Here is a 19,568-nt window from a genome sequence, read left to right on the forward strand (position 1 = left end):
CCAGCCCGCACTCCCTTGCAAGTGGTGTCGGACTGGTGGGAATGACTCCATCAAGTCTGGTGATAGCCCAAGTTGGAGCTATTGTGTTTCTAAGCACTTTACTGAGATTTACTGTTTAAAAATGTGTATCTTTCCTTGTGTATGTTGGATTTTTGTCATTTTGGTCTTGTTTGATTTAGATAAATATTGCCTATTTTTCTAAACTCGCGTAGAGCACTTTTGTGGTGTTTTCACTGTGTTACTGTGTGTGTGTACAAATATTTTACACATCGCCTCTGAGACAAGCCTGACTGCTCATGCCAAGCTACCAAGGGGGTGAGTATGAGTTATCTTAGCTGCCCGACTCCCTTCCACTGACTAGAGTGAGGGTCCCTACTTGGACCGGGCGCAAACCCCTGCCAACTAGAGACCACATTTCTATCAAATTCAGTACAGCCAAAATCAGTGGCACCTTTAACTGGGAGTTTACTTGCCGATGCTTTCCAAATATCTAAAATGCACTACACCCAGTTTATTGGCAATGGGCCCTCTGAATACACATAAAACCCCATTAGGGTTTGGGAAGATTGGGGGTACCAAAAATGTTTGGAACTCTCATGCTCAGGAGACAGAGGGGAACAAACCTGGGCCCTGGCAGTTAGAGTTCTAATCCATTTAGAACTGATGCTCCGAGAGAGTGAGAGTTCACTAGGTACACTTACAGCCGTCCTAAAAAACAGATGGGCACAAGCAAGCAAACTGGGCATTTTAACAGTGAGAACCTGCTTCTTTACAATGATGGTCGAGGAAAAATTGACAATACATATCGAAGGGTAGGAATGTTTAGAACTGCTCTGTGAAATTATGTCAGGGCATTCAGCATTTTTGAATCCAAATATGAACAGTCACAGAACAAAACTCAAACAAGTTGAAACATTTCTGATAAAAGTGATGAAATCTATAAACAACTCTAGTAAAATACTTTATATTAAGAAAAACGAGTGGAAAATAGTTCAACAAAAGCTATTTGAACAGTTGGTGTTAAAATTACCTTTTTATAATTATTTTTAAATGTACAGAATGGCATCTTTAAAATGTTTTTTGACAAAGTGAGCTTAATTTTACAAGGCCCATGACATTAATATTTGTTACATTATTTAATAAATAGCTTTACATATTATTCCTGATGAAGATTCAAATGTCGAAATGATCAGACGAATCATATTTTCATTTGGTGACAGGCAAAAAAATATCATTTAGTTTAAAACATATGTCTTATAAAATAAACAATTTGTTTAAAACGCCGAACTCAGAACTACAGAAACCAAAGTGTACAACAACTACACAGCAATTATAAATACAGCTATTAAAAATACATGACTCATGCAAAGGAACAAACCACTGATTTACACAAATATCTAAGTTGTCAGTTCCAAATTAATGTAACTTAAATAAATAAGCTGAAATAGGATGTACTGAACCAGTCAGTAACATAAAATAGGCGGAGTATTTTTGTCAATTTCTATTCTGTAGTGCCTTATTAGCATACACTAGCGAGCCCCATCTATATTGACACAAAAATCAAGGAAATGCCTACGAGATTATGTTTTTCCTCTTAAAATAACGTTTCAGACAAACGTTTGACATATTAGCGATCAGAACATGGGGCACACACGAGTATCTTGCATGTGTTTTAAATCATTCTAGATTATGAGTTACCACCATGAATGATATGGTGATGTGAATCACATATTCAAGAAAATAGATTCCAAGTCCAGCAGAGTGCCTGAGTTTCCCCCGGGTCTCTGCTCTTTTTTAAATGCATTTGATGGCGTGGGTTTTACTTACCGAGGATTTCGATTGCTTCGAACGCTGGAACCGGCCAGCTTAGCATATCATACAGAGTTAAACAAGTCGGTTTTTTTTTTTGCCACGGGCTAGTTAATGCGCTCCCCAATTTTCTTTGGAACGAAACTACTCTAAACCTGGCCACAGGCATGGCGTTCACCCTGGCATCACTGTTAGATGCAGAAATTACACGTGTCAGTCAAAATGAGCAGCAGATAGATTTTTCCCCACTCATGATTAAGTTTGACTCTCCAACTATGCCTTGGTAAACTGGACGAAATAAACTACATCCTGCTAGACAAGGTCACACAGCACTACAGGGGCATCAGTCTTTCACAGCATGGGCACTCCCGTCAATCTTTTTCATATCCTTCACCGGCTGTGACTCAAGCACACACACCCACGAGAGCCCTCAAACTCGTCTGGTTTTCACGAAACGAGGTCAAAACATGGGTGTACTACAAAACAGTGCTCAGCACAACCAAGAAGCCATAAGGCCGTCCATCAAAATGGATTCTTAGTCGAAGCGTGTCCCTCAGCCTGTAACACTACTGCCTTCAAGGGACTTAAACGAAATTCAGGAAAACAGACTAGAATGTGTTCAAGTGGGCAATAATATGGTGCTGGGTGCTTAATAGGGCAGGCGGCCTTAGTTTGTGACATTTTGTCAATATTATGATGGACACATAGTTCAGTAAGGTAACCCAAGAAATGAGGGTTTGTCAATATTATGTTGGACACATAGTTCAGTAAGGTAACCCAGGAAATTAAGAGCTAAATAATTAACAACGTGAAAGCAAGAATTCGCCCCATTTCCTACTGCATAAAGTGCTAAATGAGGGATATTTTAACAGATTAACAAGTTTAAGACTTTCGTATTTGTTTTAGAGGAGTTACCTCAGCGCACTCTATACCTACCTGGACACCTTAGTTTCTACTCCCAGTTCACTGACTCTTGTGTCTCCCCCGTAGACACAATTTTCTAAAGCTTGTTAATATGTTATTTAAAGCATATCAGCCAGGTTATATACAACCCAATCATGGGTCTCGCCCATTAGCTTCCAAATTGCAGTGGTAGTTCATTTACAGTTAATCATTTGTTTAAAATTCGACATTGCAGCACTTTGAGAACAATAAAAAATAACATAAAACAAGGTTAAGACAAATTAAAAACTAAAGAAGACAATGTCCACAACACACAGACTTATTGCAAGATAATGAGCTGTGGCTTTGCGTAGCTGCAATTCGAAAGTGTTCATTCAAGTAGCCAGAAACTGTTTACAGTAGTCAGAGGTAAATCAGTCTCACTTAGTAAAAGATGAATAGTCTGTCTTTGGGGATCCGTAACATCATTTTTCAACACCACACTGAGTGCTGATTGTAAGTACCTGAACACATTCAGAATTTGTTGCCAAGACCCTTCTTGGAAACGGTGTTGTGAAGCAAGAGGTTCATTGTCTCAGAGTTTCAACCATCAGTTGTGATCCTGACAGAGCTGGAGTACTGCCAATCAGGTTTCACTTTCTCCGGCAAGGGTTGGGTAACGGTTACAAGGAGCATTCTTTCCTAATATCGGTTATGAGAAGGGAAACCAGTGTTTGAGCTCTTCCATTCCTTGGAGCAACCGAGAATAGTAGAAGTCCATGTTGTCTGCAAAGTCCGTGCACACAGGAGACTCCACATAGCCAAAGGTGCAATATAGCGCAGTTCCTCCTATGCTGAGGAAGACTGTGGCTGCACACAGCAATATCAGTACAAAGCAAGAACCGCCTCCAAGATCCTCTGCAAAAAAGTAAATAATATCAGATCACGATCCGAAGAACTTTTCAACTCGAACATTTTGTAACAGTTAAAGCCTCGAGAGGCAAAAGGTAATCTGTTTTAAACCTACACAGTGTTCAAATCTTGGCCTTATCTCTCTGGACGATGTTTCCTAGTTTTACAGGTCATCGCCAGTTGGTTTTCTCTCTAAAATCTTCAAATTAGGAGCCACTATGTCATCTAATGTGGTGTTCTTATAAGTTGGACATGGAGCAAAGGACTGAAGAATTTTGTGGGCAGAAGTACAATCAGAATAGAAGCTTTTGGGAGTCACTGCTGAGGTGTGGACTACATCCTAATGTATATGCCGGTAAGAAGTGATAGAGTTGGAAGCAGCCCTATCTCGACCGGCTTGATAATCTACTACATAGTGCCAATAGGTACTACACCCCTACAGCCGTACTAGCTTTCATGTCAATTCCAGGGTATGACGCCCATTGATTTCTCTAGTGACCACTCCACTTGTACAGTACAGTACAAACTTAGTTGGTCTTCTATGCTAATTATTTATTGAATACTGGCTTTTCAAAAGATACACATTAGATTGCAAAACAGGTTGTCTAACAAAATATTCTATTTTTTTTCCAAACACATTTCAATGGTCACATTCGTCAAGCAAACATTGGGTAATGTGGCGTCCGTACCGCCAACAGGCTGGCGGTACGGAGGCCCTTATTACGACCGCGGCGGTAGCGCTGCGGTCGCACCGCCGGGGACGGCGGTTTCCCGCCATTTTAGCCCCGGCGGTGATAATCCGCCAGGGCAGCGCTGCGAGCAGCGCTGCCCTGGGGATTATGACACCCCTACCACCAGCCTGTTTCTGGCGGTTTGCACCGCCAGGAAGAGGCTGGCGGTAAGGGGTGTCCTGGGGTCCCTGGGGGCCCCTGCACTGCCCATGCCAATGGCATGGGCAGTGCAGGGGCCCCGGCCAGCTTTTCACTGTCTGCATAGCAGACTGTGAAAAACGCGATGGGTGCAACTGCACCCGTCGCACGGCCGCAACACCGCCGGCTCCATTAGGAGCCGGCTCCTATGTTGTGGCCTCATCCCCGCTGGGCCGGCGGGCGCAAACTTGGTTTGCGCCAGCCGGCCCAGCGGGAATGTCGTAATGGGGGCCGCGGGAGTGGGCCCGCATTGGTGGCCGCACGGCAGTTACAGCCGCCCGCCCGCCACTGTCGTAATGACCCCCATTGTGTACTACAGAGGTCCCACAAGGAACCCTCACAAACAAGCACACCCACACACGCACACACACACTTTTATTTAAGACTTTTTGCTAAACCTCACTTGTTGCAGGCAGAGAAGAAAAATGTCTCCTTTAATCCACAAGCCTTCAGTGATTAAATATATTTGCCAAATGGGTTATCGTGAGATATTTTTTCAAACTGAGGGTGTGACAAGCCGCCATTTTTATTGAAATTGGCAGGCTCCAGTTGACAACCTGGTACACGCTTGACAAGACTTTTGTCATGAAGAAAACAAGCCATAAAGAGTTTACGTGAAAAGGAGTCTAAAAGGAGAATGGAAAGCAGTCAAAGTAGTAGGAGGTAAATGACAACGTTGAAATTTTTTGAACTAACCTTGATCCAAAGCATCATCCATTTCCTGGAACCTCACCCTCCTCTTGGCCTGCTTCTGCTGCATCTGCGCGAGCTTCTTCCCCTCACTTTCATTTTGCTTTTTGAGTATGGATACGAGTCCCTCTGCAGGGGCGATCTGTTGGGAGCAATGATGAGTTATAAACATTACTGGATGAAGCAATCTGGAAGATGAAGCTCTCCACAAGAAATTACGAGATCACCGGAAATGAGTGCAATTCTGCATGAGTAAATAACTGGCGAGTTAACATTAAAATACATTAACGTGTTTCTGTGATCTATTAGCAAGTCAGTTTCAACACCACTCCGGGACTACTGGTACATGGGTTTGTCATTGCATATTGTGTGGTGAAAGCCAGGGAGTAAATAAAGCAGAGCTTTAATCAATGTGGCAATTACAGAATAGTTTTCACTAAAGGGAGGGGTGCCAACCTCATTATCTTCATGAAAGTGCTGCCTGTCATCAGACAAAGGGCACATTTAGCACTGAAGGTCTAGAATTAGAAGAAGTAATTCTAAGTATAACCTGTGGCTAATTAGTAATTTAGAGGTGGTACCTCTATAGACCCATGAAAATGAAGAAGGCCAGTTTGCCAAAATATTATCTTCACGTTGCTTTTGCAAGGCTCTAAAAATCCACTCGACAGTCTTATTTGATCAGGTAGGAGTTGACACTGAACAGGTGTTCTGTTCAGTTGAAAAGTGGAGGGGCAATAGAAGATGGCTTTAAATCTTGCTCTTATGTCACATTTGCCCTGTGTTCACAGATAGAGGTCAAAAGTCAGTTTTTCTTACAATTAAGAAAGACTATCAGCATATTTATTTATGGTGGGCAGCCCTATATCTATATATATCTATATATCTATCTATCTATATATCTATATACAGGGAGTGCAGAATTATTAGGCAAGTTGTATTTTTGAGGATTAATTTTATTATTGAACAACAACCATGTTCTCAATGAACCCAAAAAACTCATTAATATCAAAGCAGAATATTTTTGGAAGTAGTTTTTAGTTTGTTTTTAGTTTTAGCTATGTTAGGGGGATATCTGTGTGTGCAGGTGACTATCACTGTGCATAATTATTAGGCAACTTAACAAAAAAAATATATACCCATTTCAATTATTTATTATTACCAGTGAAACCAATATAACATCTCAACATTCACAAATATACATTTCTGACATTCAAAAACAAAACAAAAACAAATCAGTGACCAATATAGCCACCTTTCTTTGCAAGGACACTCAAAAGCCTGCCATCCATGGATTCTGTCAGTGTTTTGATCTGTTCACCATCAACATTGCGTGCAGCAGCAACCACAGCCTCCCAGACACTGTTCAGAGAGGTGTACTGTTTTCCCTCCTTGTAAATCTCACATTTGATGATGGACCACAGGTTCTCAATGGGGTTCAGATCAGGTGAACAAGGAGGCCATGTCATTAGATTTCCTTCTTTTATACCCTTTCTTGCCAGCCACGCTGTGGAGTACTTGGACGCGTGTGATGGAGAAATTGTCCTGCATGAAAATCATGTTTTTCTTGAAGGATGCAGACTTCTTCCTGTACCACTGCTTGAAGAAGGTGTCTTCCAGGAACTGGCAGTAGGACTGGGAGTTGAGCTTGACTCCATCCTCAACCCGAAAAGGCCCCACAAGCTCATCTTTGATGATACCAGCCCAAACCAGTACTCCACCTCCACCTTGCTGGCGTCTGAGTCGGACTGGAGCTCTCTGCCCTTTACCAATCCAGCCACGGGCCCATCCATCTGGCCAATCAAGACTCTCTCATTTCATCAGTCCATAAAACCTTAGAAAAATCAGTCTTGAGATATTTCTTGGCCCAGTCTTGACGTTTCAGCTTGTGTGTCTTGTTCAGTGGTGGTCGTCTTTCAGCCTTTCTTACCTTGGCCATGTCTCTGAGTATTGCACACCTTGTGCTTTTGGGCACTCCAGTGATGTTGCAGCTCTGAAATATGGCCAAACTGGTGCCAAGTGGCATCGTGGCAGCTGCACGCTTGACTTTTCTCAGTTCATGGGCAGTTATTTTGCGCCTTGGTTTTTCCACACGCTTCTTGCGACCCTGTTGACTATTTTGAATGAAACGCTTGATTGTTCGATGATCACGCTTCAGAAGCTTTGCAATTTTAAGAGTGCTGCATCCCTCTGCAAGATATCTCACTATTTTTGACTTTTCTGAGCCTGTCAAGTCCTTCTTTTGACCCATTTTGCCAAAGGAAAGGAAGTTGCCTAATAATTATGCACACCTGATATAGGGTGTTGATGTCATTAGACCACACCCCTTCTCATTACAGAGATGCACATCACCTAATATGCTTAATTGGTAGTAGGCTTTCGAGCCTATACAGCTTGGAGTAAGACAACATGCATAAAGAGGATGATGTGGTCAAAATACTCATTTGCCTAATAATTCTGCACTCCCTGTATATCTATATAGATATATATATCTATATCTATATCTATATCTATATCTATATATCTATATATCTATATATATATCTATATATAGATATATATATATATATATATAGTTTAATTCCGTGGTGTCCAGGTGGGCAGTTTGGTGGTAATCACCCCTCTCCACCCCCAGGGAGGCAAAAACACGGATGCCACATTTAGCGGAGGTGGGGCATGGCCACAACAATGCTCTTTTTGTGTCCAGCTGGCGGAGTTGCTCCTCTTCCTTGGAGGGATGTGGCTGAGCATAAAAGTGATGGACTGGCCTATGTGAAAAGAAATTACAACTTCCAGCAGAAAGTCTGGTACGAAAGAGAGCACAATATTGAGAGCGGAGGGAGAAGCAACAGAGAGCAAACCAGAGTACAGGGAGAGAAACGCACATGAGGGAGACAGCTGGAAAACACATGCACTCTCCTGGAGGAGATCACACAAAAAAAAACAACAAAAAAAAACACAACAGTGGTGCTTGAAAAGCAAGTGGTGGAAGGACAGTGGCCAGCGACAAAGAAATGGAAAAGAAGATGCGCTCCATGGGCGTGACAAACACAAAATTGACAAACTCGGACAATTAAGAAGCAGACTAATGACAGTAAAGAAAAATCACTGGTGAGTAATGGAAAGGCACCAACCCCTGTATGTTCCTGGCTGGCAGTCCCACAATAGGTCTTTCTCAACCAGAGAGCTGCGCTGTTAGGCAGACCTAAAAAAAGATGATGGATGAAGGGTGCTGGGATTTGGCCCTCACTCAGATACCAAAACTTACTCTTATCCCAGAAAGACTTGTAACCATTGCACAGAACTTCATAGGAGATCAGATTTCTACTCAATTGCCTAATGATGTCTTTACATCAGGCGTTCTTTTTTCCGTCTGATGTACTCCGTATTCAGTTCATCTGACTTCCTGCAAATATCTTCTCATACGGACGCTAACATTTAGACATGAGGCAGATATAGGGCCTTTTCCTCTTCCTGGATAATCTCAAAACCTAATTCAATGGATAATAAAAGTCCAAGGTTTCCACCAACTTAACAACGCTTTCCATTCTAACTGGAACTTCACCTTTACCACCTCCATCACATCCACGAAGAGTTTAGCTACACCTACAGCATTGGAAAAAAACTGACTGATGCCACTAACTATGTTCAAACATGTTCCAGAAAGAGCCACATCTCCTTCACACTCTTCTTCAATGAAGAATCCACATTTAAAAGCTCAGTACATATGACTGTGAGCACTACTACGAATCTCACAAAAACATCAAACACTTCCACATGACCACGATTCAAGCATGCACACTCATGCGCACTACAGTCTTTAACCAATCAGGAAAGACTAAAAAAACAAGGCAATGCAAGACCATAATACTGGTATTAGAGTGCCTTTCAAACCCCAATAACGTTCAGGAAACAGATGAGGCCTCTGTATTATGCTGCCAGTGATGGCCTACATGAAATCTGCACAAGTCATACAGAGCAATGCACATATGCAATGCACATGCAATAAAAGCAGCACTATGGATGCAATGTTAAGCTCAGGTCCATTAATATCGTATGAACATTGACCACAATGAAAGATCCTTCCGGTGTTATTCCTCTAATCCTATCGGCATTAGCAATTTTTGTCAGCTATGTGCCTATGCATCTGCTCTGAAGGACCTTTACGTGTCTAAAATGCAAAGGGTAAGGGGGCACAGTAATAGGAAAACAAACTGACCTAAATAGATCTTGATTTCACAGTAGAGGCAGACCAGTTTTCCTGCAAAGTTTTACACTTTTAACTGAGAAGCTGGTGTTTGAAGACAACCCCCACTGCAGGCGTTGCGTTTGGTGTTCCATAAAAAACATATGTTAATCTCTGTTAGGGTGAATACGGGCGTAAAACGCCATATACTGAAATCAACTAAAACGCGAAACGATTTCTTACCTATACCGCTCGAGAGCACATCATTTTCCACAACAACCCTGAGCCACCAAAATATCACTGAAAGCAATTTAAATTATTGAACCTACACTAAAGTTAAAATACTTGGTACAATGCCCGCAACAAAAGTCCCTCTCACGGGCGTGAATGGTGAACAAGAATTCAAGCAGACAGCCGCCACAACTCGTTTTTTCCAGATGCACAAACCCTATAGGGATCCCACTCCAGAAGCACGATTCTGCTTTCGGAAGTAGGTGTTGCCCTAGTGAGTCACGAGGAAAAGAACAAGGTCAATTTAAAGGTGGATTACATTGCAACAAGAAGAATTAAAATATCCCGATTGTCATACACAGTCAAGGCGTGTATGTCTCTCCACTTCACTTCTACTAATTTACAGATTTGTTTGGCAGTGGGTGCTGGGGCCTGGGGGAAAAAGGGGAGGCACGAGGCGGAGGCTGGTTAACAGTGATTGTCAATTTGGCATAAAGGAGCCATGGGAGAAGGTCACTGCTTTCCTTAATGCGTGGGGCACCGGAAACGGATAGAAAGAAACATGAAGAAACAACGCTTCTGGCATGCCGACCCGTCTGCGCACTGCCAGGGGTAAAACATTCTCTTGTGTGAGGCGGCTGAAATATTCAACATGTGTCCCTCCATTTCCTGATAATTTTTGTTTGATATTGCTGGTCATAGAGATGCAGGCCAAGGATCTCCCTAATAATACATGCCGCCACAGCAAGGGGCAGGCGCAGCCAGGTCAATTGACACGAGAAGAAAAGTTCATTTCAGGTGGTCTGTTTGGGGTTAACTTTTTTAAAGGGTACGGCCTAGACTAGTACTGCTGTAGTCACAGACGTTTCGTCTCCTAATCCAAGAGTGGGCAGGCTCGCTGAAAGGCTGGTATGAACTGCTTTGGGGAAGGGCCTAAAGGAGGCAAGTTAGGCTGTCGGAGGATTTGCAGCCACAGGAAATTGCAAAAGGCAATATACACAGAGGTACCGTGGAAAGGGAGGGTGACCATATCTTTTCAAACTTCTTTAGACTCCTAGTAGCCTCGTATACAGTCTTTTTCATGGCTATGCACTAGTTCACAACTCTCACCAACTCCATGTTTACCAATCAGGGCTCCTCATTCCCTGGCATCGCAAGGAGCAAGCATCAGTCTCACTAGGTTAATCTGTGCTGGGGGGTTTAAGAGTACCACCCACCCCCAACACTGCCACATGGGGCGCTATTATTTTCACTTCCGAAATGGCATATAATTCTGTGTTAGACGTGTCCCAGAAAGGATGGATTTCATCAAAGCATGACTGTATAAGTCCTCACGTCGCTTCTACACCCTGTGGGAGGTCGGATTCAGCATCACCCGCATTGTGTGTAGTTTAGACTTAATAAAGTAAACACTATGAAGAACGTTAAGTTTAGTCTCAAAATGGACTAGATAGCAACCTTCCTCGGTTAGCCAATGCTTCTTTTCAAATCTGGTATTCCAGCAAGCCTAAGTCAGCTTCTCACCTTTATGTCAGACTCAGCAATCAGCAGGCACATTAAATATTCGAGTCCTGTAAATTATGTACACAGAACCCATAGTCAGTTTATTTATCTGTTCCTGGGCTAACTACTGTAATATGGCTCCACAAGACACTACAATCACCTGTATATTCCTGTACTGCATGTCTGACCCTCAAATGTCAATATCAATATGGTTTATTTTCCAATTATCCAAACTCAAAACGTAGTTCAAAATAAGGTCTTCACCCTATTCGAATCAGGCAGATCACCCTTGTTTTGTTATGCCAATCTACATTCTATATTCAAATTACCTAACGTAACCCCCTCACCATTGGCCACATGTACGAAGATTAGAAATAGCGATTTCCTAACTGTGATTTCCTGCAAATCGCAATTAGGAAATCTTAATTTCTAATGAATGAAACTCTTGAGTTCCATTTGTGATTTCTAGTGGGTCGCAAACAGGTCTATCTCATAAATTCTAATGAGGTAGGTAGCAATTTGCGACCCATTAGGAATTGCAGCCATCACAGGGATGGTGACTCGCTGGGGTCAGCCGACAACCATGTCTGTGACTGCTTCTAAATTAAACTTTTTTTTTCCATAAAGGAAAATGGGATGTTTTAAAAAGAAACAAAATGAAACTTTCAAGTTTATTTTTTTTTTTTTTTATTTTATTTTTTTAAAGAGTAGGCAGTGCCCATGGAAACACTGCCTGCTATCAAAAATTAATTTTCTCTACCATACTCAAAGGAGAAGCGATCCCTTTGGGGTCCCTTCCCGTTTTCAAATGGGTTACTGCCAACTTTCAATTAGTGGTACATTGTGATTGTTTTGCAACTATATTTGGGTCACAAAACATTTGTGCATACTTTTTCAATTCGGTATTATGAAGGGAAGCCCTCAACGCGCCCCTTCAAAATACTGAATCGCAAAACACAAATGCATTATATTTTAATGAATTTTTAGACACCAAGATAAGCAAAATCCACTGAAGGGTTCCAAGAGATATAGATTTTTAAGTACAATACATATCTCAGCTTTTTAGTCCAAAGTGCAAACAAGCACTATCATCTGTAAAGTTTAGAAACTTGAAAACATTTAAAGAGTTGTGTTTGGCTACAGGGAGTAGGTTGGGGGGTTGGGGGGTGGGGGGGAGGGGTGGGCACTAAAAAGTATTTGTATAGTTACCTGGCCACCTAAGCAGTATCAAGTCTAGTTCCACACTTTACATCAAGATCGTCATAGACTTCAATGGAGAGTTTCTGATGCTGGGGATGTAGGATGCTGAAAGATGCTCTGGGAGCAATGCGGTCAAGGGTGTTGTCCTTGCGGTTATTCCTTGATCCACAGAGAAGGTGGGGCACCTTGGGCCACAGGGGTCAGTATCTCTCAAAATACTCTGAGTTAGCAGGTCAGCTGCTTCTGGGCTACCATTCTCAATACACAGGAGATCCAGCGTTATCCTTTGGTGAAGGCTGGTATCCATCTTGGGCAACGGACCTGGACTCAGACAACACAGGGTCCAGCAGACTTAGGTGCAACTTTCGGCTGGTAAGGATCTGCCTCTTGGGTTTCCCAGTTGAGGTCAGCAGTGATTCAAAGAATGTATCTAGTGATCGGCCAGAATGGACTACTTCAACTCTGGTGGCCCTGGGTCCAGGGGGGTCAGCTGACTGACCCTTTGAGTCGCTTCTTTGGTCTGGGGCTCAGGAGCGACTTTTCCACGAGCCAGGAGCCACAGGTATAGTCCCCTTTTTGTTAGTCCAAGGTGCAGCAGGTGCAGTCCAGCAGTCAGTGTAGGCTCTCTAGCTTGATCCAGAGGTCAGCAGGGCAAGTCCTTATTCGGTCCCTTCTCCAGTTCTGCTCTGATATGAAGTTCAGGGTTCCAGGGCTACCATATTGAGGCCTAGAAAGTGCCCTGGGAGGATGATGTTGTCACTAGCAAATTGGCTACCAGGATCCCTTCCACCCTGTGAAATTTCTCAGGCTAAGTGTGGTATCTAGCAATCCCAGAGGGCGTTATACTGCCTATTCTCTCAGGATGTCTGAACCCTTCCTTTGATGTCAAGAGCTTGGTAGCCCACCCTAGAGTTGTGGCTACCTGTGGACTACATGCCCATGGAAAAAACGTGTTGGCCACTGGCTTCCTCCCTTTGGTCCCGCCACCACCCTGTCTACCTTAATAAAGGCCCAGCCCTACATGACCATGATCGCCATTTACCCACAAAAAGCTGCATCCCTCTTTGAAGCTTGCCTTTTGGGTCAACACCCACTGCAAGGGAGAGATAACACCTTCCTCTGTATCAGACCATTATTATTCCTGAGCCTGGTAGTCATTCATACTACTTCCCCAGGAGGGTAGAAGGCTGTCTGGTGGCCAACAACTGTGCAAGGCTATGGGAAAAATTGGGCTACAGAGTGGCAGCTTCCTAAATGTTGCCTGCCTTTAAAAGTGACATTGAATTTGACTTGGACATCACGTCTGGTTTAATGCCATGAATAATTTGATACCTTGAGGTACCCTTCTCAGTAGCCCCATTTAGAAGTTAGCCAGACTGAGGGATCAGCCGGCAACTCTGTGTTAACCAGTGGGGCTACTTACTTTTCCACAGCAAAATGACAATTTGGAAGTTCTACTGTTAAGACGCACTGAAGGTACATGTCGTACGTAACAATATAAGCTCTATGCCTTAGGTCTATAGGCCTTTCTCAGGGGAGCCTTGCATACATCGTTAAGGGAAATGGGGCCTTGCAATTATTTTAAATGTCAATTACGAACTAGCAATTTTAGAACTGCTCCTCCAGGCTGCAGTAGCAGGCTGGGAGCCATTATGTACTTTGTCACACACAGGGTCGCACAACCAGTGCTGTAGCAACAGGGGCTCTCTAACTTATATGCTTGGGGACCATTGGTACCATTAGCTAGGGACATAGGAGTAAGTCAGCTTATGCAATTGGGTGTAGCTAATTTAACATATTTTGTAAGGGGTTAGAATACTCAAACCAGGTCTGGTTAGGAGGTCTGGTTAGCAGGCCTCAGTGCACACTCTGAGTCGAAAAAACAGTGCATCAGTCCAAAACAATGTGAGTGATCATGCAAAAAGAGGCACTGCCTTACAAAACCATACTGAGTTTCAGCAAGGATACTGTTGGCTGAAACACTAGACATAAGTCTTTCGAGAATTATTCCACGTGGTGCTTTTGCCAGAGAGCAGATGAGAAAAATCTGGCAATAACAAGGGTCATTCCAACTGTCTTTTTAATAGACTGGGACAATGATGGATTCTGTCCTGAAATTCTGAATAGTACTGTTACTAGTAGCATTCCAAACATTTGTTACAAACGGACCTCACACGTCTAAATTATGCTTGAAGAGATCGAAGGGTAATCCATTTGGGCTTTGAGCTTTCCCGGGGAGTTATTCCACATTGCTTTGGTAAATTTCATTATGTTAAAAAAACATGTATTTACTATACTGTCTAGTGTGATCTGAGCAGTTTGAGGAAGAACCATAGGTGATGCTAAAGTGCTTTTACCAGACATCTGAGGGGGTGGGGGGAAGCAAGGTGCACAACCGTCCCTTCTAAAATAGGGTGATTTTTGACAACTTGAAATAATAAGTGCTGATGCTTAGTGGTGCTGGATAAGCGCAGATCCTTCCAGGCGTATCACTAATAGCAACTATCCTATTTTGGATAGCTATATAATAGTCTACACTTTGCTTCTTAACTTCGTCTCTATGTCTTGGATTGCCTGAAGGGCGACAGGCAGGTTAGAGCATGCCTGCATAACTGAAAAGAGGGTGAATCAGCTGGCATTGGCCGATAAGAGAGACTGAGGTCATAAGAATGATAAGAGACTGTACAAGAGCTATGCATTAGCCCAACTGCATTATATGATGGAATATCCAGTGTCCACTAACCTAGCCTCTCTGTACAGCGATTCTAGTGAGAACATTACCACCGAGCCAATGAGGGGTGATCATTATAGAGGCATTACAAGTGTTGGCATGGAAATTCAACTTAAAACAGTTGCTCAATTAAGGAGAATATTTCCTCAATAGTTAGTGAGGCAGGTGGCAAGAATAAGACCTCATGCTGAACCTCAGCATTTACCAACATGAGTCTGCAGGTCAATTTTGGGAGTGAGGTGCATTAGAGAACCTTTGTTTTGTGTTAGCTATTACATCATTCAAGGCACCCACGGCATGGGCTACAAAGATGTACAAAACGGGACAGGAAGCTTTGTTTCTTACCATGGTCGTCGGGGGAGGGAAGAGAGGGGGGATCAGTTTTCCTTTTACTCAGGATGGTACTTGGTCACAATGCGAAAGGGGAAGCCTGGCCTCTCCCGGGCTTTGAATGGGCACTTCACCTGCAGCAGGGTATCCAAGCACCTTATGTAGCGTCAGGCAGCTTCACTACACAACTCCTTCAACTGCAAGGAACGCTGGGTCTTGTAGTCCCCCCCACTGCATCAAACAGAGTACAGCACATTTGTATATTACCAAGATTATTTTCACCCAACCCCCTGCCCCCGCGCCCCTCCCCCAAAAAATAAACTAAGTCCTGGAAGTCTGTCTATGGAGTTGCTTCACCTTAAAATATATGCCAAGGAGAACACATTATCTATGATGATTAGAAGTACACAAAAAAACGCACAGTACCCACCACAGACAATTTTGTGTAACTAATCTTGTAAGCTTGCCTGTGGCCTTAACACATCAGTATGCAACTTCCCATATTTCAAAGCAGTAACGTCATTAAGAATTTCTCTAGCCACATGCTCTGTTGTGGACTTTCAAACTTTTCAGAGCAGTCAATATGTGGCCTCTGCACAACCTAGCTTATGCTGATGGATACTACTTCCTGTGGTAAATGTACATAGAAGATTTCCATTGAAAGGAATTTCAGCAACCTCATTTTGTTCATGTTATTTCAGCTTGAAAGACTGAAATTAAGTATGGCATGAACAGACACAGAGGTAGGAGCAAACCTAAAAGCAGCACCAGTAGGGTCTTTTTATGGGCGAGCGCAAAGCGCTCCGTCCATAAAGTAATCTCTCTTTGGGTTTCAAACCACGCCCAGGTCACGTCAGTCTCTTTCATTGGTTCTGGGATTGTTCTTTAAAATCTGCTTGCTTTAATTTGTGAAAGGCATGCATACCTCATGCCTTTTCCGGTGTTTCGCCCGCCTACACAGCACCGGTAAACTACTAGAAACATACGAGGCTCGATGTTTTGAGCCTGGTTTCTGGACTACTTTATCTGTTGATTTTTTGATGAGGACATTATAACTGCAGTGAAATTAAGTCACTCCATCTCTGAGCCCTTCCATTTTAAAGGAGTGTTACTTTGACATAGACAAATGTAAGGACCTACTACAAGATCCAAAGTAAAAAAGTAAAATGCTGAACCTGAGCAGAGTTTTATGGGGAAAGTTAGGTATCTGCCGTGCTGGGTGACCTGCTGCTTTGCTCGTTTTGGCTTTGCATCCAAACCTACACCCCGCTCCCTGTTCGACTTGCTAATTACAACTTAAAATAAGCTATTTGTCCTGTGCTTGAAAGCTGACTGACTGTAACCCTTCCAGAAACCAGGGAAATATCTGTATTTCATTTTGAGTTCTTCTGCTTAATGATAGTCATAGGTACACATTTAAGTAAGCTGTTTTTTATTTGTACTGGACAATCCTATGTACTGGATAAGTTCTTGGATAATGGAACATGAGGCGTAGTTTGGGTTTTTGATGGACCATAAGTCAACATCTGTATATATCAATCATAATTATCTACACTCGCTGAAGCCTAGTCCATATAAAACACGTAATGTGGGTAGAGTGTACGAGATAAAGGTGCAGTGGCAAATAACAATGGTGCTAGAGGGTACACCTGCTTTGTCCCACATTATATATATATATATTTTTAATCAAACTCTCTTTATTGATTTTTAAAGGTGCAGATTAAAGCATGACATTGTCAGTATCACATAGGGCTATCAGTAAAATCAGAAAGCTAATAGTAGGATCAATTTCAAAACAAGAAAATCACAGTCATATTTTGATGAAAAAGCAAAAATACTGCGACATGCATGGGTGGATCATTTGAGATGAGTGGCTTCGGTAAGGGTCTCGCATTGGCGGTCATAGGGGGCAGTCATGATAGAAAAAGATATGGTGCAGGAAAGATAGAAGATGGGGAGTCGCTGTATCTGGAAGAGGTGGAGTGGGGCAGGACAAAATCGGGAAACCCTGTGAAATAAATTGTACGGGGTGTCCCCAAATATAGTCAAAACTCTTACAGGGTGTCTTGTCAGAATGCCATCATGTGCTCCATCGTGAGAACCTACCAGAGGCGAGCATGCCACTGCGACATGGAGGGGGCCTAGGTTTTCTTCCAGGCAGAGGCTAAGGCCTTCTTAGCAGCTCCCAAGCAGAGCTAAAAAATAGAGCGGTTTCCCTGCGTTTGATGTTTAAGGGATGGGTCACGAAGACCTAGAAGGGCAAATTCTGAGGTGCATGGATCGGATATCAGGACTTTTTTTTTTTTAATTGGGCTAGAATTTTGACCCAGTAGGGTCGTATTTTTGGGCAGTCCCATCAATTATGTTGAAAGTCGCTCAATAACCCACAAACTCTCCAGCAGCGATCTGATGAGTTTGGGAATATTTTCTGCAGTTTTGCCGGATGCAGATACCAGTCATAGAGCACTTTATAATGTGCCTCTGTAAGATCCAGTAAGCGGTTAAATGTAGAGGTGGTGTACGCCACTGCTTAGCATTAATAGAAGTTCCCAGAATGGGATGTGGTGGGGAGTTGTGTTGCAAGTGGTGGATACCAGGAGTGAAGAAAGTTGTTCCCGTTGATCGCACAAATTGCTCTATAGGGAGCAGCTCCCTGGCGGCAGCTAAACTCATAGCTGGTTGTGGTACTAAGTGCTTCAGTTGAGTGAAATGCTAAACTTCTGATGGGGGTAAGTTAAAAGTTGCGGCAACAATTATCAACTGTCAATATGTCCCAGCCATGAAATAAATCTGAAATAGTAAGGCAACCGCCTTCTTGCCAGAAATCAGAAGAGCTGGGCATCAGAGCCGGCTGGAAGGCCGCATTATAGTGCGTAGGGAGAAAGAAAGGTCACCAGTTAATTTGATCGAGTTACGCTACCCCAAACTTTTAACATGGTAGCAGTCGGGGTGCTTAAAGGTTTGGGCTTCCACAGTACATCTCAGATTGTCCTGCCCACTACCCCTCTCCATATGGAGACAGTATTTGTCAGATTCCATAAGGGACCACTCAGATATGACTTGAAGCGGAGATGCTTTATAGTAAGATAATAAGTCCGGCAACGCTAAACCAACGGCAGCTCTAGGGAGCGTAAGTAATTTATGTGAAAGCTGGGACCTGCAAATTTGCCAGATAAACTTTGTTGTTAGCGAGCGGGTAGTAGAGAAGAAATCTCTATCCATCTCAATGGGGAGCCCTTGGAGGAGATATAGGATGCGTGTTACCACAATCATTTTAAATGCATTAATGTGCCCAAGCCAAGTTAAAATATAAGGCAACCCAACTCTTGAAATCTAACTGTCGTAGTAGGGGCAGGTAGTTCGCCTTATATAAGTCGGTCACTATGGGGGGGGGTGATCCTTATCCCTAAATAAGTAATTTCTTTTTTCACCCACTGGAAGAGGAAGGCAGCCACTAGCTCCGCCATTTTACCTGGTGAAACTGTTAAATTAAGCAAAAAAGATTTATGAAGATCAATACAGAACCCAGCTACGGATTCCTAGTGCTGGAGTTCAGCCTGTAAGACTAGGAGGGATGACTTGGGAGAAGTAAGGGACAACATCATCTGCAAAGAGATTTTATGTTCAACTGAGCTAAAGAGAAGGCCATGGATAGAAGTTGTAGCCTGCATCTTTGCAGCTAGAGGTTCGATACTGAGAGAAAAGAGCAAAGGGGAAATGTGGGCATCCCTGTTGCATCACCCTAGTTAGATCAAAATAACTGTCCCATTTACTAGTACTCTAGAAAGGAGGCATACATAATTGGCCAGCAGCATAGCAATATAACGGTGCCCAAATCCAAACTGGCGCAGTGTTTGAGAGAGGAAGGACCAGTCCACTTCGTTGAAGGCTTGCTCGTCGTCTAACACCAGTAAAATGATCTGGACATTCTTCTTAGTAGCTTTCTAAACCAAGTGGACCACCCATCGTAAGTTGCCATGGTCTGTCTCTCTTTAATAAAGACTGATTGAGCTGGGTGTATCAATTCTGGCCTAATGTCCTCTAGCCTAGTAGCCAAGATTTTAGTGTATAATTTCGCGTCAAGGTTAAGTAGAGCAATCGGCTGATAAGATGCGCAGAGTTGGGGGGTTTAATAGAATTCAGGGCTTCTCCCATCGAGGGGTTC

General features: G+C 43.0%; 1 protein-coding gene across 1 annotated transcript in view; it reads right to left on the reverse strand.

Annotated features, from left to right (window-relative positions):
- Window positions 1-949: 949 nt before the first annotated feature.
- CNST (consortin, connexin sorting protein) overlaps window positions 950-19,568 on the reverse strand; it is a 251,209-nt gene continuing 232,590 nt past the window's right edge. Inside the window, exons 10-11 of the mRNA XM_069234444.1 lie at window positions 5,229-5,364; window positions 950-3,609 (exon numbers count right to left, since the gene is read on the reverse strand). Of these exons, the coding sequence (XP_069090545.1) occupies window positions 3,404-3,609; window positions 5,229-5,364 (342 nt within the window). The 3' untranslated portion in view covers window positions 950-3,403. The remainder of the gene's footprint in view (window positions 3,610-5,228; window positions 5,365-19,568) is intronic.

This window comes from Pleurodeles waltl, chromosome 5 (genome assembly GCF_031143425.1).
Source record: "Pleurodeles waltl isolate 20211129_DDA chromosome 5, aPleWal1.hap1.20221129, whole genome shotgun sequence".
In the NCBI taxonomy this organism is placed as follows: domain Eukaryota; kingdom Metazoa; phylum Chordata; class Amphibia; order Caudata; family Salamandridae; genus Pleurodeles; species Pleurodeles waltl.